This window comes from Rhinatrema bivittatum, chromosome 9, assembly GCF_901001135.1.
Source record: "Rhinatrema bivittatum chromosome 9, aRhiBiv1.1, whole genome shotgun sequence".
Classification (NCBI taxonomy): domain Eukaryota; kingdom Metazoa; phylum Chordata; class Amphibia; order Gymnophiona; family Rhinatrematidae; genus Rhinatrema; species Rhinatrema bivittatum.
The window spans coordinates 58,631,768-58,658,603 of NC_042623.1; the positions used below are offsets into that span (position 1 = coordinate 58,631,768).

Sequence of the window (26,836 nt, forward strand, 5' to 3'; positions counted from 1 at the left end):
TGTCCAAGGTTCAAGCTGTCCAGATATGTCTGGAATATTCTATTAGATACACAGTATCCAGCTAGTGCCAATATTCCACATTAGCCAGCTAAGGTTATCTAAGTAAGTCCAGCTACAGAAGATGTTGTCCAAAAGTTATCCAGTTAAGTTTACCCAGCTTACTCTATATGGACCGCCAAGGGACCATTTACAATTTTTAGGATAGAATTATGGTCATTTTGATTGATGTCTGAGTTTTCCAGTTTCTGGATATAGAAGGCAATTTTCAAAAGGCATTCTCTGCAGATAAAATTGTGATTTCTAGTATGAAACAATACTACTCAAAGTAGCTAAGTTAATAAAAGTCAACAGTTACAATTCAGTATAAAGCACCTACAGGCCTGCAAAAATGACCTCCATAAAGAACTATAATGAAGCAAAACTAGATCCAAACTGTGCATTTAAAGACATATAAGGCATCAGGAAAGCAAATTAGCTGACAGCCAGGGTCAAGAGGTGCTTTTAGCTCCCCTTCATCCCATACCTATAATTGATATTACTACTTGAATAAAATGACTTACCACAGATTTGGAAGGTTTGCACCACAGGGCAGTATTCTCTATCTTTGGAGTGTTTCTATGCAAGTCAACATTAGCAAGGGAGTTGGATTTTCTTTTCATGGAAAATGAACAATCACTTCCTTTAAAAAAAAAAAAAAAAAAAATATATATATATATATATATATCTATCAATAAAATGAAAATCTTTGCTAAAACTGTGTTTATGCATCTTGTTCTACACACTGTCTGGTCTCTGCTGCTGCCTATAAATCAGATATTTTGCAAAAATAAACCTATTTGGGCCAATTGTATCAGCATTCCAAGAAGTGCCATTTTGTACCCAGATTGCAAGTTTCATTCATTATTTTTCTATGTAGGCAAATGAAATGGGTAGAAAAAAAAATTTTGCTATGGAAAAATATCTCCGTTCAGTACATCAACCTCCAAGTAAGTCAATGTCCCACTGCCATTTACTCCCCTCAATCACAAATATTTTGGAGTTATGTGTTGGTCACACCTGTAAAATCGGCCTATATGCGTGTAAGTAGCGTGCACACATGTGCACGCTATTTTGGAAACATTGTGAGTACACATGTACTTATGGTGTCACATATAAATGTTAACAAGGAGGAAAAGTGATGGTTTAGGGGCCTTCAGGGACAGAGTACTGAAGTACATGCACAATTTGCTATTTTGTAAGCGGTATATGCACATACATTTATTACATTAAAAAGTTCTTATACCTGCTAATTAAGTCATAAAAGTGATTTGGTTAAGTGGTGGAGGAGTCAGGGTGAAGTCCTAGTGGGTCTAGGTGAACTGATAAAGGTATCAGCAAACTGGAGATTCCAAGTATGCATGCAAGCATTTTCAGAAGCAGAGTACACACATTCTTCATAAAATACATGCCTCCGCCTATAATTCAGGGTTATTCCGTACATATAATTATTAGGTGTAAAATATATGCACGTTTTATAAAATGGGTAGATGCAGTGTGTATTCTCCTGCATTACAAATAGACGCATATACTAAAACTTACGCACATATGTTCAAGACAGAATTACATGCTATTTTATAAACTGCGTAATTCCTAACATACAGTTTATAAAATGCTAGCCTAAATCTGTGTGGACCCACATATGCGTACACTTGGTGCCTTGGAGAGATTTCTGAAAATTGAGCTCATGTTGAATAAAACCTGTCCCTGGCCTCCATCAGTGAAGCCCCCAGCCTTTGGAATGTAAAAATACTTCACTAGAATTTGTAGGAATAGAAATATGTAGGCAGAAGAAACTATAGACACAGTGCAGGACAGTTTAAGAACATAAGAACATGCCCTACTGGGTCAGACCAAGGGCCCATCAAGCCCAGCATCCTGTTTCCAACAGTGGCCAATCCAGGCCATAAGAACCTGGCAAGTACCCAAAAACTACGTCTATCCCATGCTACTGATGCTAGTAATAGCAGTGGCTATTTTCTAAGTCAACTTGATTAATAGAAGTTAATGGACTTCTCCTCCAAGAACTTATCCAAACCTTTTTTAAACCCAGCTACACTAACTGCACTAACCACATCCCCTGGCAACAAATTCCAGAGTTTAATTGTGAATTGAGTGAAAAAGAACTTTCTCCTAAAGGCTTCACCACTGTGAGAACATGAACAGAGAGATTAAGATAAGGAAAACACACAGCAAGGAATTGAAATTGTAATCTAACGTGGACTGGAATTTACTTGCCTTACTAATAGATTAAAAATCATATTTGTCCTCCTATGGCACTAGTTAAAAGTTAAAGTTTAAAAAAAAACCTACAGATTTCCATCTTACTGTGTCACTGGTGCAGTTCTCTGTTTTTACCTTCACTTTCTAAGTCATCGCACAGAAGTAAAGCATTTTCTGGCATCAAGATGCAGTCTTCAGTCTTTTGCATCACAGCATCTGCATCGTTCACATCATTGCCAGATCTCCTTCCATCCAGGAAAGCATTTTTCATTTGATATCTTAGCACCACTCTTGCCAATGTAGTGCCAGTGCCTAGTAATTGTGGAGATTAAATGAACATGTATGAATATAATTTTAAAGAGAGAGTATACAAGTGAAAGCGGTTTACATGGACAGTTCAAAAGCAGAGATGCTAGCCTTCTAGTCAGAATGTCCTTTTAATTCCATATTACCTAATCCAGCTGCAAGTCTGATTTAAGGAAAATCCATTTCCCAGGGTGTCAGATGCCCAGGTTATATTTGATTTCGTTATATTGTTTGCTCAGCTTCTTGCATTTGCTGCGTGGAAGATTTCAGCCAAGTGTGCCTTCGCTTAACAACTTTGCTGAGTTTTTCCTCCTTGAAAGCACTGAAACCCCAAAGAGCCAATCCCTCTGCATCAGCTCAGCTGCCAATAAGAACCTAAGGTTCAAAATTCAGTGCCCTAAATTCTGCAGGTGACATCCCTGCACCATGAACTAATTATCTAGGATCATTCATTTTCAGATTTTATGTTATTTTTCCCAGGAATCTCTATGTTAGAATAAAAAAAAAAAAAATTCAGAGGAAAAATGATTTTTCCACTGATTTTTCTCGTTTCTTTTAACAAAGTCATTTTTCCACTGATCTTTTTTGTTATAACATTGAAATTCCTAGGAAAAATACAATGAATCCTGAAAATGAAGGTCCTTAACTATACCATATATACAAGTAGGCCTCTAACCTATGAAAACCAGAGGTGTGCAAAATATCAGTAATTTTTTCCTCACCCAGTTACCAGCCAAGCAGCTGAATATCCCTCGAGCCAGGCAATACATCTTTTTTGCACTACAACAAGAATATATGGGCTGAATTTCTCTACATGTTTGCCTACTTACACATCCCAGGAATTTTACAGAACAGGGGTCTTACTATTTGAAGCATGAAGAAAAACAGATGCTTGGCAATAAAATGCAAGTACATGGCCCAGCAATGGCTCTGCGCCCTGTGATGAGGAGGGGCCTGGGTTGGACTGCTGCCGCAGGTCTTTCACTGCCTGGGATGCCAGGGACAGGTTTAGGACTTTGACGCCCGCTAGGCACTTTTGGTGCTCTCACCCCCAAAACCCCACCTCCTGTAAGGGGCTGTTACAGGATAGCAGAGGGCTGTTCTCTGCTGAATGAGATTCAGCAGAGCTGGAAGGCAGCAAATCTTTGCCATCCTGCTGCCCCTAGGCACAGTAACCTATTGAGAAATCCAGGGCTGTGGGATGTTGCAGAGGCAGTGTTGGAATGCGCCTGGGAGGGAGTTGAAGACATTGTCCAATGGCAACCCCTGGCTGCCGGCTTCAGTGCCCATGAGTGCAGAGCTCTGGGAAGAGTGCCAATGCATGGCCCTTAGCCGAAGGCCGCTTGCTATGTTAATGACTGGAATAAAACAAGGTGTGTCGGGGCAGGGGGAGAGGGGAAGAACTATAAAACAGGGAAACACTTTCAGGAGTCGTTGCAAATGAAGGCTCCTGCTGCCAGATCCCAGACCTGGTTCTGATTTATTGATCTCTAAATGTTTTTATGCCTCATTATCCATTGATCTAACATTCACAGATGAGCAGGAGGAAACGGCAAATAAACCCATGTTCAGGAAATACTACAATTCGGATGTGTCTGCTTTGTGCTACTAGAAATTGTCACATGGTTGGATTATGCTGCTCCTAACCCAATGAGCACCAATATGATTGAAATTTAATTAATTAAATGTATTTATTTGATTTATATTCCGCTTTTCGGCATTTCTCTTTTCTACAGCTTGCTTGCATAACTAATACTTTATAATCTAAAAATGAAGAAGATACATTTCTGAGCAGCATGTGAAACCGAAGCACTAGAAAGTAAATATGCTCTAGTGTACACTTTTTTTTTTTTTTTTTAACTAACTCATGTCCCTGTTGTACCAGCTTTCCTGTATAAACATACTTGCTTTTCTTCTTACAGCAGGCGCTTTATCTGGAAACAAAGGTGCAAGCCAGGAAGGTTCAACTCTGCCCATGCGAAAACCTCCAAGGCAAATACTGTGATTTGATCCATCCAGGCTCAGCTTCTTTAAGAGCAAACTGATGATCTGTTTTTCACCTTTCTTTATACTAATAGCTAAAGCCTTGCGAATGTCCTGTTCACGTGCTCCGTGATTCAGTAACAGTTCTACCAATTTTGGGTCTTTTCCTTTCTCGCACACCTGTGGAAGTAAATAATAATATGCTGATGAATCACATGGACCAAACTGACACTTCCACCTGATGAACAGTGGTGGATTTGGCTAAAAGTCCTAAGCACTGTAACACAATATTGACCACTAAACAATACATACATGCGTAACCAATGGGAAGGGGTTAGATACATTCCAGCTGGGCTTTTCAGCTCAACACAGTACTGAAATAGTCTTCATGACATTGATAGATCTTCTTAACAAACCAAATTAAAAAAACAGGGGAAAAGTATTTGAAAAACTCCACAAAGTAAATTTCAACCCAAATTCTTTTATGTACATTTACACAAATCATGGGATGCTACAATATAAATGAGGACCATCATATACAAGACCAAAGCACTACTTCAGGACCTCATCACCACATTGTGATCGTAGGTCCATAATGTCCATTTGTAATATTTTTTATTTTTAGTTGCACAATAAAAAAATTACACTTAGCTGGATCCATGATCTGTGTTGAGACTCAGCACTCTGCAGCTAAGCAGGTAATTTTCAAAAAGGTTTTACGTGCATAAATGGGCTTTTGAAAATGACAAATTACTACTTACTTGATAATTTCCTTTTCTTTAGTATATTTATTTATTTATTTATTTTTAGATTTATGTTTCAGTGTGGTCCTTCAGGGTTGCCACAGCTTCTTTTATTTTCTCACCAAAGAGATTGTCCCCCAAGCAAGGCAGATCTGCCAAATGTTCTTGAACCTCTGGGCGCAGATCAGAGGCTTTGAGCCATGCCCATCTTCTTGCCGCAATACCTGATGCTGATAGCCGTGCAGCAGTCTCGAAACAATCATAGGTTGCTCGAACCTCATGTTTACCAGAGTCGAGGCCTTTATGAACTATGTCTTGTAAGGATTCCTGATATTGCTCAGGAAGAGAGAGAGAGAGTTCCTGAACCTGTTTCCAAAGGTTTCTTTGGTACTGGTTCATATATAATTGATAGGATGAAAATTTTGAAACCAGCATTGAACCTTGTAAGATTTTCCTTCCCAGGTTATCCAGAAGCCTAGTCTCTTTTCCAGGTGGTACAGAGGAGTGGGATTTTTGCCGCTTCGCCTTCTTCTGAGCAGATTCAACGACCACTGACTGGTGAGGCAACTGTATTTTCTGGAACCCTGGAATAGGTTGCACTAGGTAGGTTGACTCTGCTCTCTTATTTACTGCTGACACCAAAACTGGATGCTCCCAAATCCTATATTGCAGTTCCTGGAACACCTCATGGACAGGGACTGCCAGCATTTCCTTGGGAGGGTCCACAAACTGGAGGACTTCCAAGGTCTTTTGACGTGCATCCACCTCCGTTTGAATGGGAAAGGGAATGGTGTCAGCCATCTCTTTAACAAAATTGGTGAAGGAGAGGTCCTCAGGAGGCGATTTCCTGTGGTCATCCGGTGGAGAAGGCTCTGAAAATATTTCCTCATCGGAAGAAAAATCAGAGCTGGTGTCCACAGGTATCTCATGTGTCTGATGAGGGATTGGCTGCATAGGTCAAGTTGGTAAGACCGGAGAACGAGGCCTTGAGGGTCTTGGCACTCCAGATGGGCCTGGAATCGGTTCCACTGGTATTTTCTTAGTGAGGATGTCCAGGAGTGTGTCCAGTTTGGTGAAAACTGGATGTAATCCAGATACATCCTCCTCGGGCACCGGTGCTGGCATCGGAGATATCGCTGTGGGCACCGGTGTAGGTGTCGGTGGTACCGGTGGAGGTATCGGTGGAGGTACCTGTGGCACCGGTGAAGGTACCAGAGTAGGCATCGGTACCGGTTCCCGTGCCCTCGTCGGTGTCTGCGGCATCGATGGTGCTGGCTCTCTCGGTGATGGAATGGGCATCGGTGGAGTTGTCGATGGCTGAGGCGGAATCGCATCGCACAGAGCCTGTTGCACCGCTTGACGAATAAAGGAGTCAAGTTCCACTCTCACAGCTGGTGATAACAGAGCAGCTGTGGAGGGAGGCGGTGTTGGCGATGCCAAAACCTCCTCAGAGCCCTGAGGAGGTATGGAGCCCGTCACCGATATCGGTGAGGATCGCCCTTCACTAGGCCTCGGAGCCTCAGTCCCCGTCCGGGGTTTCTTTGCTGGCGAGGCCGTGCCCTCCGATGGATTCTCGGTCATCGTTACCTGTCGTCTCCGATGCCGGTGGCGGTGTTTTTCTTTTTGCTTATCGCTCCCTGAGGTCGATGCTTTTGAGGAAATTGAAGGGGATGGTGTTGAGGCATCTCCCGCCTCTGGACATTTCTGCTTCAGTATCAGTTGCCGGACTGAAGTGGATGGAGAAGATTGCGCTGAGGTCGAAGGCCTTGGAAGCAACTGGATATTAAATAACTGCTCCATTTTTTCGGCCCGAAGACGACGACCTTTAGCTGTCATTTCCGCACATGATTTACATGTTTGGATATTGTGGTCTTTGCCTAGGCAAAGAACACATTCGAAGTGAGGGTCGGTTATCGACATTGTCCTCACACAATTTGGGCATTTTTTGAAGCCTGAGGCCATGGCGCCGGACAGCCGTCGACGGCGATAACCCGAAAAATATCGTTCCCGGCCGGGAATCGAAAACGGAAAAAGTTATACTAAGGGAAACCCCTGCGGATGGAGTAAATTTTTTCCGAAATTATGAGTTTTTTGCGATAGGTGAAATTCACCTCAGGACTCCAATTATCCCGCGATGCTAACGGCTTCGCGGAAAAAAGAAGACTGAAGGGAGACCCCTGTGGCAGGGAATATCATAGCATGCTGGGCATGCTCAGTAGGCACTCCGGTGCCATTCAAAAGTTTCATGGAAACTTTTAAAGAAGTTTTTCCGTACATAGGGCTCCATTACAGATGTCACCCATATGCGAGGACTAGCATCCTGCTTGTCCTGGGATAATGGACTTCTCCTCCAAGAATTTATCCAATCCTTTTTTAAACACAGCTATACTAACTGCACTAACCACATCCTCTGGCAACAAATTCCAGAGTTTAATTGTGCGTTGAGTGAAAAAGAACTTTCTCCGATTAGTTTTAAATGTGCCCCATGCTAACTTCATGGAGTGCCCCCTAGTCTTTCTACTATCAGAAAGAGTAAATAACCAATTCACATCTACCCGTTCTAGACCTCTCATGATTTTAAACACCTCTATCATATCCCCCCTCAGTCGTCTCTTCTCCAAGCTGAAAAGTCCTAACTTCTTTAGTCTTTCCTCATAGGGGAGCTGTTCCATTCCCCTTATCATTTTGGTAGCCCTTCTCTGTACCTTCTCCATCGCAATTATATCTTTTTTGAGATGCGGCGACCAGAATTGTACACAGTATTCAAGGTGCGGTCTCACCATGGAGCGATACAGAGGCATTATGACAGTTTCCGTTTTATTCACCATTCCCTTTCTAATAATTCCCAACATTCTGTTTGCTTTTTTGACTGCCGCAGCACATTGAACCGACGATTTCAATGTGTTATCCACTATGACACCTAGATCTCTTTCTTGGGTTGTAGCACCTAATATGGAACCCAACATTGTGTAATTATAGCATGGGTTATTTTTCCCTATATGCATCACCTTGCACTTATCCACATTAAATTTCATCTGCCATTTGGATGCCCAATTTTCCAGTCTCACAAGGTCTTCCTGCAATTTATCACAATCTGCTTGTGATTTAGCTACTCTGAACAATTTTGTGTCATCTGCAAATTTGATTATCTCACTCGTCGTATTTCTTTCCAGATCATTTATAAATATATTGAAAAGTAAGGGTCCCAATACAGATCCCTGAGGCACTCCACTGTCCACTCCCTTCCACTGAGAAAATTGTCCATTTAATCCTACTCTCTGTTTCCTGTCTTTTAGCCAGTTTGCAATCCACGAAAGGACATTGCCACCTATCCCATGACTTTTTACTTTTCCTAGAAGCCTCTCATGAGGAACTTTGTCAAACGCCTTCTGAAAATCCAAGTATACTATATCTACCGGTTCACCTTTATCCACATGTTTATTAACTCCTTCAAAAAAGTGAAGCAGATTTGTGAGGCAAGACTTGCCCTGGGTAAAGCCATGCTGACTTTGTTCCATTAAACCATGTCTTTCTATATGTTCTGTGATTTTGATGTTTAGAACACTTTCCACTATTTTTCCTGGCACTGAAGTCAGGCTAACTGGTCTGTAGTTTCCCGGATCGCCCCTGGAGCCCTTTTTAAATATTGGGGTTACATTTGCTATCCTCCAGTCTTCAGGTACAATGGATGATTTTAATGATAAGTTACACATTTTTACTAATAGGTCTGAAATTTCATTTTTTAGTTCCTTCGCATTGCTGCAAGTTGCAATGTGGCAATCATCGCTGTAGAATATCCATACTTCAGCAAGTGAGCCCTCTCAAGGACCATACAGTAAGACAAAATCGAGTGGGATCCACGTGAAGAACAGGCCCCTGCTGCAGCAGATCCCTGTGTGTTGGAAGGGAGAGTCTATCAGGAGCTTTCGCAGATCTGCATACCATGGTCTAGGCAAATCTGGTGACCCTCAATCTTTCGATTCACTCTGCCCGACTTGAGTCCTGGGGGGGGGAAGGCATACAGCAGCTTGCCCTCCAGCCACTCCTGCATAAGGACATTGATTCCCAAGGCCATATTTTCTCTCCTGTGACTGAAGAAGCAAGGAACCTTTCTTCTACTGCTAAATAGACTAGAAGAAATAGGACTAAGCAATAATAGAATTAAATGGTTCAAATCATACCTAAATAACAGATACTTCCAAGTACAGATCAAAGATACAATCTATCAGCTCGATCCAGTATCGTCCGCTCGAGGATTGCCCGTCTGTAACGTGCTCGTAGCGCACAATTCGGGCGCGCAAGGCAGTTCGGCGATACAGTCTCCAGTTTCACGCGTCCGTATCGCTTCTGAAAACAGACGCATAACCCTTTCCGCACCCGGCATGTAAATGAACGAAAAAGCTGTATAATGAAGGAATTATCTATTCCCCTGCGATACTGTAACGGGCGCTGATATTATCTCCTCCCTAACCCGCTGTTCTGCCGCGGCCTTAACCTGCTAGTTTACCGCCTCCCCCTAGTAGGAGTTAGTGTAGTGTAGTGTAGGGTAAAAACATTGCTTACCCGCCCTGGTCCCGTCCGGTCTCCTGCAGCCCCGTCCGGACCGGACGGGGCTGCAGGAGACCGGACGGGACCAGGGCAAAAAAAAACAAACGAAAAAGTAGCAAGGCTCGGGCCTGCTATGGTAAGTGTAAAAAGTGTAAAAAACAAAAAACCTGTGTGTTATATAAAAAAATAAAACAATTTTAAATACCTGTCGGAGGGCCGTGGGTCCAGGCGGCCGGTGGGCGGCGGGCAGCCATCAGCGGCATCCGGTAGTCCCTTCTCCCTTCCTCCCTCCCTCCCCTGCCTGGATGAGCGCCAAAATCGCACGGGCGGGTCGGCAGCGGGGGGGCGGCAGCAGGATCCGGGAGCGGCGGGTAGGCAGCAGCGGGGTCCGGGGGGGCAGCGGCAGCGGGGGGGGGGGGGGGGGGGGGCGGCAGCGGGGGGGCGGCAGCAGGATCTGGGAGCGGCGGGTAGGCAGCAGCGGGGTCCGGGGGTGGCAGCGAGATCCGGGGAGCCAGCAGCGGCAGCATGTTCGATCGCGCAGGCAGGTAGGTGGCAAAGTAAAGATGGCCGCCTGCACGGGAAAATCGTGCAATTGGCCGCTGAAGACGTGACATCACGACGTTTGGCGTCACGGGGTGTGACGTCACGTCTTCAGCGGCCAATTGCACGATTTTCCCGTGCAGGCGGCCATCTTTACTTTGCCACCTACCTGCCTGCGCGATCGAACATGCTGCCGCTGCTGGCTCCCCGGATCTCGCTGCCACCCCCGGACCCCGCTGCTGCCTACCCGCCGCTCCCGGATCCTGCTGCCGCCCCCCCCCCCCGCTGCTGCCCCCCCCCCGCTGCCGCTGCCCCTGCCCCCCCGGACCCCGCTGCTGCCTACCCGCCGCTCCCGGATCCTGCTGCCGCCCCCCCGCTGCCGACCCGCCCGTGCGATTTTGGCGCTCATCCAGGCAGGGGAGGGAGGGAGGAAGGGAGAAGGGACTACCGGATGCCGCTGATGGCTGCCCGCCGCCCACCGGCCGCCTGGACCCACGGCCCTCCGACAGGTATTTAAAATTGTTTTATTTTTTTATATAACACACAGGTATTTTTGTTTTTTACACTTTTTAAACTTTTTTACACTTCCTGGTGCCTGTCATTTCAAATGTCATTTGAAATGACAGGTACCAGCGCACCCAGGTTACTGTATAGGCGCTGTTACAGCGCCTATACAGTAAAATGGGTTGCGCGGGCATAACCCTTCCCTAACGCTTCACAGCCGCGGCATGCATTTGCATGCGATTAGAGGAGAGTATCGGGGAGTTAGTGAAGAGAACTGTGCGTGCGGGGAGGAAGGGTGCACCTGACACTACCTCACTGTTTTTACCGCGGCCTTACTGGATCGAGCCGTATATAAATAAAAATGTTAAATAGTTTGTACAAAATTGCTAATCTCAGAAACCACTGCACCGATTGCTTTCAAATTTGGACACAACCTTCCTTTCGCATACGGGAAGGTTCTTCTGTACTTACATTACAGATATGTCACACCTGTGACAGGTAAAAAAGGTTCAAACATTTTTTCCTGAAAACAGCGACATCTGCTGGACGTAAGCGCCACCTGGTACACCTTACACAAACACACGCTACACTAATCCTTTCGCCATTTCAGGTCCACATTTCCCTTCCTTTTTCACACATTCGCCCACTTTTTTCACCATAACAGTGGGCGGAAAATGTATGGCCGTCTTATACAGAGAAGATAACAATTTCCTTTACTGCTAAGAAAGCAAATGTTGCTTACCTGATGTAACAGGTGTTCTCACAGGACAGCAGGATGTTAGTCCTCACAAATGGGTGACATCGAGGATGGAGCCCTGTACGGAAAACTTTTCTGTCAAAGTTTCAACAAGCTTTGACTGACACTGGCACACTGGGTGCACTGAGCATGCCCAGCCTGCAATTATCCCTGAGAGCCACAGGTGTCTCCCTCAGTCTCGTCTTATAGCTAAAAAGCGCAAGCGAAACTAAAATAAAAGTATACAGACCCAACTCCGCGGGGTGGCGGGCGGGTTTCGTGAGGACTAACATCCTGCTGTCCTGTGAGAACACCTGTTACATCAGGTAAGCAACATTTGCTTTCTCACAGGACAAGCAGGATGGTAGTCCTCACAAATGGGTGAGTACCGAGCTGAGGATGCCCGGGAATGCACCAGATACACCGCAGATGCGCAAAGGCGTAACAACTGAGGTGGAAATGGGAACGGAGGGCATCCGCAACACCATAATGGGTTCGTGGAAGGATGTTGGGTAGTGAATTGAAAAAAGTAAGAGTAGGCGGACTGGCCAAACATGGAGCATGCCGGCTAGTCAAATGTAAGCAATAATAGGCTGCGAAGGTATGGAGAGGACTCCAGGCTGCAACCTGATAAAAAAGTACAAGCAGCAGTAACCAAAGGGAAGCTGTTAAGGCTAAGACGGACACAACAGTATGTGGATACCCACAGTGTTGTAGTGAAATGTCTGCTTGTTGGTAGGAAAGGAAATATAGACCACTTAATCAGAAGGATTAGGTCTGTGTGGCCACTGGAAGTAGCAGCTTGACCCTTGCATGAAGGAAAGAGTCAAGTGGAATTCACATGGAATGCAGTGCAATGTAGATAGAATGTAAGCGCAGCATTACTGTCCAGGAATGTGGAAAACCCAGTCTCTCCCTAGGGCGAGAGAGAGAGGTTAGGAAAAATTAATAGAGTATTTCCTGAGGAAAGGAGATACAACATCTACCTGAAAAGGATAGAAAGTTGAATGCGTAGAACTACTCAGTGGCAGAGGAACGGAGTCAGGTGAGTATGGAAAGAGTGCATAACTCACGGACCCTGCTGGCAGGAATGACATTAAGAGGGAAAGAAGTTCCCTTGCCAAACTGTGGAAGAGAGGAATGGAAAGGCTCAAACGTAGAATGTATGAGACTTATAAGGAGAATATATATGTTCATTCCGTGATTAGAGAAATAGAGGCGGCTTGATCAGTGGATAATCCATGGTAAGCCGACTCAGAGAGGATTACCGAAAACGGGAACCCAACTCCCAAAACGATACACCTCCTAAGAGAAAGGTGTATCTATGTGGAGGATGTCTGGAGAACAGAATCCGAGGGAGTAAGAAAAAATGGTGGAAAAGTAAAAGGGGTAATACCTCTTTTTTTTTTTTTTTTTTTTAGCGTCAGGAGGTAAAGCCTGCCATATTAAACGGCAAGATTTATGTTTAGAAGGTTTTGTGACGCTACCAGAACCTAAGAACATCAGTAAGTCTATGATTTGGGACTGACTGGTGAGGGAATAAAAGGTTACTGATATGATGGATTGAGAAGTATGGGAAGCATACTGATCTCAGTCAGGGAGTGGGGAAAAGAATACTGAACCCCATCCCAGTTCAACATTAGAAGAATGCTGGCTACGAGAGGCAGCAGAAGAGATATATTGAAGAGGCCTTTGATGGAAGAAAAGGCATCTAAGGGAACGCATAGGAAACATGTGTAGGGAGCAGAACCTGTGCATCGTATGGAATGATGCAGACGCAGAGGAAAGTTTAGTTAAACTCAGCGTTAAAAGATTTGCCCTGTACACATGTAATTGAGACCATTCGAGAGGATAGAACCTACGTGGAGAAGGTCAGATAGAGCGTTCATTAAATCTCTTAGATATGTGGCCCAAAGACGCATGAAGTGAACAAGGGCCAAGGGTAGAGCTGCGCAGCTGTCTAGCAGAGCAGCTAAGAGGTTGTGCGTGCTTATGAGTTGGAAAGCACATTGTCCCTATGCTGTCTGTCTGTATGCACAAAGAATTGTTGCAAAAGCAGTATTGGAAGGCATAAGGGCATAACTCATGGGTGCAACGTCCAGGAAGTTTATGAGAAACTATGCTGGAGTGCAATAGATGCATAATGGGTTGAAAGCTTTCAGGAGAAACTTTATAACCCTAAGGAATTGCGAGTATGAGTCGAAGGAGACTAGGTCCTAGTTCGAACTGGGATAAGAATCAGGGACGAAAGCAATGAAACCACTTAGGTCCATTGAGTATAGAATGTCACTGAATATAACCCATAGCAGTTTTGAATTATGAGAAAAAATGCATAGTGGGAAGAAACCCCATAGCCCAACCATGAAAAGTTGAAAGGTTGAGGTTATGGAAAATATGCGCAGGGACATATAACAATGTATCAGAATGTCTGTGCGCATGCTGGACAAGAGGGTCTTAAGACTGTGGTGTCCAGAAGTGTTACAGAAGGGATTTATGGCAGTGACAGTAATCCCAGTTAGTAAATGTATAGTGAGTCCTGAAAAAAGTGAGAGCTCTTTGCATGTACTGAAAGGAAAGTGAATGATGTTACACTCCGCAGAGAAAACAGCATTCACCAACAGTGATGCAAGAGACAGTTCACTTACCGAAGCTGGTGCCGGCGGCAGAGCTTGGGGTTGTAATGTTGACTCACCATAAAGCACATAGAAACATTAAAATAATGTACTTACTGCAGTATGGAGTGATGGTAACCAAAGATACCATTGTACCTGTGACGTCTAAAGAAAGTTGGATTTTCTTAGGTCCAGGATGTGCGGAGAGTAACTATTTTCTGTTAAAAGAAAGAATAGTGCAATTAAAACTCCCCAACCCCCCTCCCTTCTCCCCTCTGCACTTCGTAGCGCCTGGGGGAGTGTACCGGGACTTTGGTACAAGGTGGGGTGGCCGCTCTGATATCTGACCAGATGGGAGACCAAGAGGTGTCCCAATGGAGGATATCATGTAGGCTCCTGCAGGTGTGTGAGCGGTAAGTGGTACCCGCATTTCTGTATGCTGTACAAGGAGACACTGAGACCTGTGGCCAGGCCTCAAGGTGGACTTGTACATGGGGCAATGGTTGCTGAATCTCATGTTTAGCAGATCAGCCAATGCAGCTGGACCTTGGTTGGGAGGGAACCAAGAGTCAGAGCATTGGTCGGCACAGGGACTTGTTACTGACAAGAGAAGAAGCCCTGCTGCAATCCCAAGAAGATAGAGGGGTTCTCCTGATATTGTGGCTAACATAGCTAACATAGTGATATGTGACACTAATACAGTTCTAAAAGGCACATGACCCAGAACTTTTCGAACCACGGTCCGAATGGGAGAACACAACTCTATGGGAATGCCGCCGAAGCGGGTACTTACCATCCGACGTGGATCGCCGCAAGACAAGCCGGTGAAGATTGTTGACCCCGACGGTCTCCGGAGTCCTCGAGGGTAAGGCCGGGGACGTAAACGTCCATCTCGCTCTGAAACCCGGTATGGTGGCACAGGTACAGAGGAGACAGGCCAGGCGTGAGTGGCGTTTAGACTGCTAAGTGTAACAGATGGCCATAGTCCCACACCACTTGACGGTGGGGCACGCCAGGAACAGAGGAGCCCTAACGGAACTCATGTTCCCTCCCTCGTCACAGCGGCTCGATGTGTCGTGACGCCAATGCAGAAGCTGTCGGACCTGGATCCGGAAGTTCTGGATCACCAAGGACTGCCAAAACTGTAGGAACAGTGCTGATGGCAGTGGTGATGTCGCTCTGCCCGAGCGTTGTCCAGCCTGGAGAAGGATGGCACCGATGTGCTGGATGGCGTCAGCGGCGGACGATCACGATGTCGGCGATGATGGGTGCCACGGTGCTCGGCCCGGTCTTTCACCAGCGCCGAGATGGAAGCCCTCGTCGTCCTGGAAGGCGATCGATGACGAACTGTCAGCACGCCTGCTCTGCTCCTGACACAATGGAGTGTCTTAAGCTAATACGGGGCTTAAAAAAGAACCCAAAGCGTGGAGCAATGTGAGGAGGCGAGGGTATTATGTGGCGGTGCTATGTCGGTATTGACGATATTGAAGGCAACCTAAGGGGCTTCGAGGATATCATCAAAATGGGTATGAAAAATCGTCGATGACTGGCCAGGAGAATGATGACAGTGACGGGCACTGACAGCAGTGGCATAGGTATCTTTGAAACGATGTGGAATCGAATAATCGAAAAACATTGCCGTTATTGAAAAAGATACCGGCATCGACTGAGTCGAAGTCGAATCAATAGGGCGTCAAGGACACCGAAGGAAAACGGAGGTGTCGAGGGCATCGATGCATGGAGGCGGGCATTTATGCCGTTTGTGGCATGGCCACGGGCATCAACTATAGGGCCACAGACGTTGACGGTATCGATTTGGACAGACTCAGATTTCCAAGTGTACATGGCATCGGTGCCCCAGACACGTGTGTCGGTGGCATCGATATGGACACGTATGGAATCGATGGCATGGATCTCCCAGTCGATGAATTCCATCCCGGCATCAACGCCAGTCCTGGAATCGGCATGGGCATCGATGCCAGCCATAAGGCTGGCATTGGCATCAACGCCCATCCACGGAATCGAGCCGGCATGGATATCCACTGATGGGACCCACCTGGGCATCGAATTTCACCGATGGGAGCAGCCTGGCATCGACTGCCCTCGATGGATGCATTCTAACATAGATGCCCATGGATGAAACACCTGGGCATCGGTGTCCATCGATGCAAAAGGACCCGGCACCGATGCCATCGACGGACGGCCATCCGGCACCAATGCCATCGACGGACAAGCCATCCGGCACCGATGTCCATCGATGGGGACCATCCGGCACCGATGTCCACCGATGGGGACCATCCGGCATCGATGCCCACCGACGAATCGATGTGGCACCGATGCCCCCCGATGGAAAGGGCTGGACATCGGTGGGGAGGATGGGGCATCGATGGCATCCCCAAAAGGGGGGGGGTGGCATCGATGAAGTGACCCTGGGATCGTTAAAAAGTGTCTCGGGCAGCGGTGGCGGCGACCCGAGTATGCATGGCAGTGACTAACAGCGTGTGCGTCAATGGCATGCATCCGGGTAGGGACGGCACCGAGGAAGCCCAAGGAAAAAAACAGTGCGTAGGAGGAAAAAGCCTGGTAGCACTGAAAAGCAAAAAACATGGATAAAGGCATCAGGGCACCGTGGGGGGAGGGGCGCTGATGACATATAAAAGCCCAGGGCGGTTTAGGCGGGTCCCGGTGTAGCGATAGGGTATCGACTGCGTGAGGGTACCAGGGAACGAAGGACTTGAAGCTACAGAGGTCCTAAGTTAAGGAAAAAATCCCTACCCCACTAGCATAAGCAAGCAGAGTGTCACAGAGATACTCGCAAGCTGTTTAAAGCTAACTGAAAAATGGGGGGAAGGGAAGGCTTCAGTCAGTTAACAGCCTTAAGATAGTGACAGAAACCGACCGAAAAATAAGAATTAGTACTCACCGAGCGTCGTAAAAACGTACGCGGAGGGAGACCTGTGCAGGGAAAAGTGTTTTTTGAAGTGAAAAGTTAAGTGTTTCCATGAGGTAATTAGTTAAAAAATCCTCACAGAGCTCCAACCGCTATGCTGACTGCAGAGCGGAAAAAAGAAGACTGAGGGAGACACCTGTGGCTCTCAGGGATAATTGCAGGCTGGGCATGCTCAGTGCACCCAGTGTGCCAGTGTCAGTCAAAGCTTGTTGAAACTTTGACAGAAAAGTTTTCCGTACAGGGCTCCATCCTCGATGTCACCCATTTGTGAGGACTACCATCCTGCTTGTCCTGTGAGAAACACCCACCACCCTCCTCACACCACTCACACACATGCCAAATTCTTTTACTTCCTACACCCTCCGAACACACAAAACCTGACAAAAGTCCTGGCTGCTCCAGCGGGGGGCCAGAAGCGGTCCGGGACACATCGCCTGGACTACGGCTGTCGGCTGCCAGCAATCAAAATGGCGCCGACGGCCCTTTCCCTTACTATGCCACTCGGGGACACCAATGGCAGCGGTAGTCCATGTGACATAGTAAGGGCGAAGGCCCATTGGCGCCATTTTCAGGACTGGCAGCCGGCAGCCCTTTGCCCTTACTATGTCACAGGACCTACCGTTGCCATTGCTGGACCCCAGTGACATAGTAAGGGCAAAGGGCCGTCGGAGCCATTTTCATTGCTGGCAGCCGACGGCACAACGCCAATACATTGCTCCTGGACCGCTCCTGAACGCCCGCTCCACCGACAGAGATTTGTATCAGGTCTCGGGGGGTCTGGAGGGTGGGGGGTTGTACTGATTTAATTGCAAACATCTTGGGGAGGGGTCACGATAGGGGGGGTGTTTCATTCATTCGGCAACTGTTGGGGATGGCAGGAGGGTGGGTAACTTTATTTCGCTGGGCTGGGGGGGGGCAGGAGGGTGTGGGGTGGTTATTTACAGAGAACGGTTGTGATGGGGGGGGTGTTTGGGGAGGCGGGTTCACACACAAACAGAAAGACAAAAGTTGCACGATCTGGGGAAGGCTCCAAAATAGCCCTGCCCAGACCGCAAAACAAAATGGGGAGTAAAAAATTGGTTAGCCACTCCACTATTTTTCCTACATAACAAGCAAAGACGCCCAAGAGTCAGACCACATTTTAGCACCAACTATTTTCATTTTTTTTCTTTTCACACTCTGCAACCTAGGTGCGTCTTAAGGTCTGGGGCGTCTTAGCTAGGAAAAAATACATTACTTTCATTTGCATTTCACTCTTTCTTGGGACACTGCGGTCCCATTCACCTCGGTCATTTAACAGACCGTTCAGCCATCTGCTTTAGTTAAGCCAAATAATGCCTCCCCGAAGATCAAACTTTATGAAGCAGTTAATTATCCCACAGAATTTTTTAATTTACTCGACCTTCCAGGCATGCCACCTCACATACTACAATTGAAAATCAGCATACCAATTATCATGTTACGAAATATCAACCAGCCAATGCTTTGCAATGGCACACGACTTGCTGTCAAATATTTGATGAGCAACGTCATAGAAGCAACAATCTTGACAGGACCTTTCAAAGGTGAAGATGTCCTCATTCCTCGCATCCCTATCATTCCAACAGATCTGCCATTTCAATTTAAGAGATTGCAATTCCCAATTCGATTGGCGTTTGCAATAACCATCAACAAAGCTCAAGGACAATCTTTACAACTCTGCGGTTTAGATCTAGAAACCGATTGCTTCTCACATGGACAATTATATATTGCGTGTTCAAGAGTCGGCAAACCTGACAATCTCTATAGCTGCACAAACAATGGAACAACTAAAAATATTGTATACCCACAAGCATTGCGAAATTAAACATATTACAGCCATGCACTTTCTCTTTTCTTTCTTTTCCACTTAACCAGGCTCTGCCACAGCAACGTGTGGCCAGGTACAGCTAGTGTCAAATAAAATAGAACTTCAAACAGGAGTCCCACAAGGGTCGGCCCTATCCGCCACACTATTTAACATATATAGGCTGCCACTATGCCACCTATTAGCTGGACTGGGCATAACACACTATATATACGCTGATGATATTCAATTAATTCTTCCCATTGACAATACAATCGAAAAAACTCTGGACCTAGCCAATATGTATCTAGATATTATCAAACAGCTTCTCAACCAAATGGAGTTAGTTATTAACATAGAGAAAACAGAATTCCTACATCTAGAAAGAAAAAATCTATAAACCATCCAAAATCCTAACTCACTCAAAAACAACCAAAAGACTGAACTAGCTGAAAATCACGCAACCTAAGTGAGAATTGACACTGAACTGAATATGAAACAACATATATTTTTCAAAATAAGAGAAGGTTACAACAAACTTATGACTCTTAGGAGATTAAAACCCATGCTAACAAGAAACAACTTCCGATCGGTGCTACAAGCATTAATCTTTGCAAGCACTGATTATTGTAATGCCCTACTCCTGGGTTTACCATACTGCACAACACAGCGGCGAGAATTCTGACTGGAAAAAGTAGAAGGGACCATATCACTGACACCCTAATTGAACTACACTGGCTACCCATTGAACAGAGAATACAATACAAATCACTATGTACCATACACAAATTAATCCATATCGAAAAAAACAGAATGGCTAAACACTGCACTGAAAGTACACGTCCCCAAAAGGAACCTGAGAACCACAAACAAGGCATTACTAACTATTCCCTCCGTTAAAACTGCAAGACTAACTCAAGTAAGGGATAGAGCCCTATCAGTGCCTACATTATAGAACACCATGCCATCAGAAATCAGACTGCAAAAAGACATCAAACTATTCAAAGAGCCTAAAAACATGGCTATTTAAACAAGCATACCACAAAGAGAATGGTGAATAGAATCCAAAGAATTGTAGAAAGCGATTAGTTTGTGCTTTGACACAATACCCCTACTCATAATGAGTGTTTTTACTTTTAAGCAGTAACAGATAACATGTAAATTATTAACAATTTTGAGCGACCTGATAAACCTAAACACAGAACCTCACCTAGCATCTTATAGCTATTATGAAACTCTGTACCTTATCTTACAGGCAGCTGTCTAGATGTTAAAATAACAGTTAAACAACATTATTTTAAGTGCCTTATTGTTAACTGTTGTGACAGCTTCTAGCTTAACGACGGTATAGAAAAGAATTTAAATAAGCAAATAAATAAATAAATAAATAAACAAACAAACAAACAAAGTGTGAAAAGACGATATCAAGTCCAGAAACAGACAGCCTCAGCAATCCACTATCAACTGAAATGCCTTATTTAATAATTCTCATTCTCCTGGATCTAAATTCTGCCTGCTGAGAAAGTCTGCTCTTACATTGTATTTTCCTGCAATGTGCAAGGCTAAGATCTCCTGAAGATGCACTTCCATCCATTCTATAAGCTGGGCTATTTCCTGCAATACTTGCTGGCTCTTGGTTCCTCCCTGCCGTTTGATGTAAGCCACTGTCATTGCATTGTCCAACATTATTCGAACCGCTTGACCCTGCAATCGGTCACCAAACTGCAAGCATGCCAATTGGATCACATGGGCTTCCACCTGATTAATTCTCCAGAGAGACTTAACTGGACTCCAGTGCTCTTGCACTGACAGCTCCTGACAGTGAGCCCCCCAACCCTGGAGGTTCACATTTGTTGTATTAATCAGTCCACTGAGCTTAGGTAAACCCCCTTTCTCAGATGATCTGCTTTTAACCACCACTGCAGGCAAGTGCAGACTTCCATTGGCAGATGAAATAGAATAGAATAGTCCTAACTTCCAGGGTTGCTGCCAACAATCCGAGCACCTGTAGATAGGACCACACTGTCAGGCGTATTGTTTTCATCAATAGACACACCTGCTCCATCAACTTCTGAATACAGCCCTCTAGCAGGAAGACCCTGCCCTGCTTCGTGTCGAAGCAAACACCGAGATACACTAGCAACTGAGATGGCTGAAGACTGCACTTGGCCAGGATCACCACCCAACTGAACTCCTGAAACAAGGAGATCACCTTGTGCAACACCAGGAAGCTCTCTGAATTCCAGATTCTTGGCCTGAATCAGCCAGTGGTCCAAGTATGGGTGTTCCAAAATCCTATCCTTTCTCAACTCTGCTGCCACCACCACCATAACCTTGGAAACAGTTCTGGGCATGGTGGCCATACCAAAAGGCAGCGCTCGAAACTAATACTGACGTCCCAAAACTGTGAATCACAGAAACGATGATGCTGTAGCTGGATGAAAATACGCAGGTTCACCTTGGACAGATCCAAGGACGTCAGAAACTCCCCCTACTGCATGGCCATTACCACTGAGCACAAAGTTTCCATGCAAAAATGAGTCATCCACAAATGATGGTTGACCCCTTTGAGATCCAGGACGGGACAAAAAGAGCCCTCCTTCCTGGGCACAATGAAATGAATGGAATATCAGCCTGTGTTTTCTTGAGACGTGAGCTCTGGAACCACAGACTTCAGACTGAGGAGCCTTGACAATGTACACTCCACTGCCTGCCTCTTCTGCAGGGAGTGGCAGGGAGACACCATGAACTTGTCCCAAGGAGCACTGCAAAACTGCAGCGCATATCCATCTCGAATCACCTTCAGGACTTACTGGTCTCACATGATTTCGACCCACCTCTGATAAAAGAGCAAGAGGGGATCCCCTATCTCCTGATGGCTCCATCACTGCCCTGGAATTCACACTGGATTCATCAACCTCCTGAGAGAGAAGTAAACAGGGGGGAGCCACCAGAGAACAGCAAGAGGCTATCTACAAAGTCACTTCCAAAGCTTCAAATGCTTGCTTAAGGATGGCCTCAATCCTCCTATGGGGCACATTCTTCAAGGCCACTCCTCCCCCTATGGGGATAGTCATCTGCTTGGTGACAGTACACACAAGTGCATCCATTTTCAGAAATTGTAATTGCTCTCTTGCAGCTGGATCCAGGGGATACAGTCCTTCTAAGAATCATCTCCCTTTGAAATTAACTTCCGGGTTGCCCCACTCAAGATCAATCAATGCTTGAATGGCCTCCATAATAGGGAATAAACAAGAGGCTTTAGGCAAAGAAATCAAAATAGGATTTTTCTTTGGCTCAGACATGGAGTCAGCACCCAGCACTCCCAGCATCTTTAATGTCTGAAAAATCAGAGCAAGTAACTTATCTCTATGAAATAACCGCAACATAGACCTTTACAGTTCCAGGCCCAGAGGAATTTCCCCATCCTCCAGGAAGTAAAGACTGGCTTCATCATCCATGCCATCCAGGTCCCTATGGGGAAGACCAGCCGCCGATCTAGGTGTACTTCGACGCTTAACCACAGCACCATGCATGCAGGAGGTCACTACCTGCGACTCTGACCTGGCAAGATTGGTCGGGGCCGAGGTCTGCGCCTGAAGAAAGGACTCCAATCCTTCAAAGAATTCCACCCAAGAAAAGGCAGAAGGATCCATGCCAAAACCAGGAGGCTCCTGTCCTGTGCCCACTGAACTACCTTCCCCCACTGACGAACCAGTTAGGGAAGTTCCAAAATCAGGCACCCCTTCTGACACGTCTTTACCCACACAAACATCAGACTGGGAAAAACTGGACTTAGTAAAATCAGACTAAGGTAATTCTCCCTGAGCCTCCAAGCAGCACTGGCACAAGTTAGAGGGAACTCCAGGCTGAGATGCCCAAATATGACAAGCAGCACTGAGGATAAGGCGCTTAGGTTTCTTAGCCATAGGCACCATCAGTCTATCAGTACGTTTTAACAAGCAACTGAAAGGTGTGCATCCAGCTGTATTCGCTCTGTAAAAAACAGGTGTCCAAAATTTAGATGTCCAAAATTTAAGCCACAACCCTGTGCCTCAATGAGTGCCCAAAAAACTGAGCGCCTTCAATGCTGCTCAGATTGTGTGTATAGGTAAGCATGCGCCTCAAATAGACGTTGCTATCAACTGGACACCCAAGTAGGCGCCCAACTAAGTGTCCAAAAACTGGGCACACAACTGGACGCACAGCTGAATGCACTTGCATAAACCAACAGTTCTGAAGAGGGCAGCCTAATGCACAGAAAAATGCGCAAAATCACCACTGCAGCCCTATCATGCATCACACAGTGATAAGCCTAAGAAAGGGGCCTAGTCCAAAAAATACGCAGGTTCAACTCGCCAGGCTTCCCACATCCCCCAAACTCCCTGGGAGGCAGGAACGAATGTCAGATTGGTGCAGAGACCGGAGAAAGGAGGAATCCCTACAAAAAAAACCTCCTTCTCTGTTCTCTTTTTTTTTTTTTTTTCGCTTTACCTGAGCTCAGCCCGTCCTGGCTGAGTACAGAATCAGTCTCTAGCTGTAGGGGGGAGAGGGCATATACCATCACCGCCACGCTCGTCTTCTGTACCCTCTTGCCTTTCAGTTGTCTTTTTCAGTTATGGCCACACCAACTGAAAACCAGCTACCAGACCAAGGCACTCATCTCAGGGAAAATCCAGGAATTCTCAACTGAGGGAGGAACCATATGGTATCACCACAGGAGAATGGGACGAATTAATTTTCTTTCCTCTTTTCTCCTGAAAAATGTAAGCAATCCCCAGTAGGGTTATGCACATCTACCATCTGCCAGAGACGGAGAATACAGGCAGGCTGATGTCACTGCAGGGGTATATATACTGTGACATCAGCTTTACTCCGTCTCCATCTGCTGCTAGAGGTGCATAACCCACTTCTTCTCGTTCCACCTGTCTAAACGCTAAGAAATTGCTATGATATATGCTACTTTTACGCATGTAACTCCTTTGAAAATTCACTCCTAGTGCTGCAGTGCAGGAGACCTACATTCAGGACTCCTCTCCAATATGGTGACTATACTCTAGTTCAGGAGAACAAGGGACAATCTTGTAGAAGTTCAATGTTTACAAACACAGACATTAACATTTTCTATCTCTGAAGAGGCTTCTCATCGAGTCCTAGCCCAACACCAATAATCATTTTTTCCTCAGTGAACCCTACTTAGCCTTGAATTTCTGTTCCTCTGGAAAATTGCTTGCTGTGTATCTCCTCTGTCATGATTCAGCTGTCTCCTTTCCAAAAGGGATCTGCTTTCTGCATCCATATTGCTGCTATAGCCAAAATACTGAATCTATATTGCTACAAGAAGCTGTGCTATAGGCTGACTTCTGAAATCCACAATGCACCAGAAGCAGCAAAGAGACCGCAAAGGAAAGGTTCAAGTTGTGCTGCCTGCATACAGCATGGAAGGGAGCCATGCAAAATTTAGTAACCAATTGCTCTACATTTGATGGAACAGTCCCTCAATTTGATTAAAAAAAAGAAAGAAATCAGCTAATGCATTTTAACTGAGTTAGATGAACAGACTAACTTTGGAACACCCTAGTTGGAAGAGACAGAGGGAAACAATGCTGAGATGGAACAAGTTGGACCAAAACACTGTGGACAATAGCCAGGAAAGAAAAACTAGCAAAGAAAGTGCATGCTCATTTAGGAAGGGAGAAAAAGAGGCCGAGCATCAAGAATGAAATAATCTATGCAAGGACCATAGAAAGGTGAGGCCAGCAGGCAGGAAGCAGACCAAGCAGAGGAAAAAGAAACGGCAAGAGAAATCATGGCTAAGACAAGAGAAAGGGAGCAAACTGGACTAACAGAAAAGGAGGCATAGCTAATTCAAGTCTTCATGTTTTATATTATATTCCACTTTTGTATCCTGCCCTTCTCCAAAAAAGGCCCCAGAGTGGCTTACAACATCGTATCAAAATACAATCAATATATCAAATACAAAAATACAATCAAAACACAATCAATCTCCTATATACTATTCCATCATACACATTGCTTTATTTATAAAACACTTTCTTAAATATAATCCTAATAACCCTACGTCTAACAGCACAAATTCATGCAACTTCCCTCCCCCTTCCAAGCCGCCTTGAAAGGGCATCGCTGGAGACATAGTGCAGAAGTCTACACTGTGCCCTCTGTCTTTTCTTCTACACCCTCTATGATCCTGGGACAACTTTGTACATTTTTAAACATTTAATGATGTCATTTTCAGAATCTCAACTATGCACTTAAGGCCTATATTAATAAGAGGCATCATAAGGACTTCTTTTCATTCTTATGACCGAGGGCCTGATTTAATAAGCTATATTCCCACAGAGATAGAATTCGGGTTGGGAGGAAACCCTTAGGGGTTCACATGCAACAACACCCTAACATATTTCAGTAAATAGAGCCCCTACTATCTCGGGCCTTAAAGGAAAATTAGTTCTTACCTGATAATTTTCGTTCCTGTAGTACCAAGGATCAGTCCAGACAGTGGGTTATGTCCCCTATCCAGCAGGTGGAGACAGACCAGAATTGTGAGGATGTCCCTTTAAGGGGAGAACCTGTACACTAGCCCCTTCAGTATAACGACTGTCAAAGCATAAAAACAAAGAACCCAAACTAGGGTCAAGCAAGTAACAGTAAAGCTCAACGGAGCATCAATAGAACCCATGGAACCTATACGCTCTTGAATATACTTGGTATGGGCAGATGACCAAGACTTCCGGTGTAATTGCTCAGTAATCTTACTCCATGCCCATTTGAGAAACTGTGAACCTGCAAGAAAAGCTTTGAGAGGACAGACAAAATGACAAACAGGGAAGGGAGTCTGGACTGATCCTTGGTACTACAGGAACGAAAATTATCAGGTAAGAACTAATTTTCCTTTCCCTGTACGTACCAGGATCAGTCCAGACAGTGGGATGTACCAAAGCTTCCCTAAACCGGGTGGGACCGAGACAGTCCCGCTCGAAGCACTTGCCGCCCGAAGGAACCGAACACCGGAGCGTGAACATCCAGACGGTAGTGTCGAGCAAAGGTATGCAAGGACGTCCAAGTGGCGGCCCTGCAAATTTCCTGCGGAGAGACAGCTTGACTCTCCACTCAAGAAGTAGCCTGAGAGCGAAGAGAATGAACTTTCAGACCCTCAGGAATGGGGCGACCTTGACAGAGATAGACCGAAGAGATCGCCTCCTTCAAACACCGGGCAATAGTGGTCTTAGAAGCTTGCTTATCACGGTTAGGATCACTCCAGAGGACGAAGAGATGGTCCGAAAGAGGGAAGTCATTAGTAACCTGAAGACAGCGAAGCAGGAGCTGTTTAACATCCAACCGACAGAGATCCCTGCCAGTGGGGCCCGCAAGTTCCACCTCAAAAGATGCTGGGAGCTCTACCGACTGATTGACGTAGAAGGAGGTAACCACCTTGGGCAAAAAGGAGAGCACCGTCTTGAGAGAGACCCCAGAATCGGAGAATCGCAGGAAGGGCTCCCGTCAAGACAATGCCTGGATCTCAGAAATTCGCCGCGCAGAGGAGATAGAGATCAAGAAGATGGTCTTAAGCGTAAGATCCTTGAGCATAGCGTGGCATAGAGGTTCGAAGGGAGCCACACAGAGCGCCCGAAGGAGCAGACTGAGACTCCACGACGGACAAGTGGCTCAAGAGGGAGGACAAAAATGTCGAACACCCCGGAGAAACCGAATCACGTCGGGATGACTCGCAAGAGGGTGACCGTCCACGGGCCCTAGAAGAGAACCAAGCGCCGAGACCTGAACGCAGAGCCAGCTGAAAGTGAAGCTCTT

The 26,836-nt window shown here is 45.8% G+C and overlaps 1 protein-coding gene across 2 annotated transcripts in view; it reads right to left on the reverse strand.

The window, feature by feature from the left end:
• Positions 1-26,836, reverse strand: part of LRRK2 (leucine rich repeat kinase 2) — a 584,366-nt gene that overhangs the window by 347,961 nt on the left and 209,569 nt on the right. For both annotated transcript variants that reach the window (XM_029617357.1, XM_029617356.1), the window contains 3 exons: positions 4,470-4,728; positions 2,395-2,571; positions 561-679 (listed from right to left, as the gene is read on the reverse strand). In XM_029617357.1, coding sequence (XP_029473217.1) covers positions 561-679; positions 2,395-2,571; positions 4,470-4,728 — 555 coding nt within the window. The remainder of the gene's footprint in view (positions 1-560; positions 680-2,394; positions 2,572-4,469; positions 4,729-26,836) is intronic.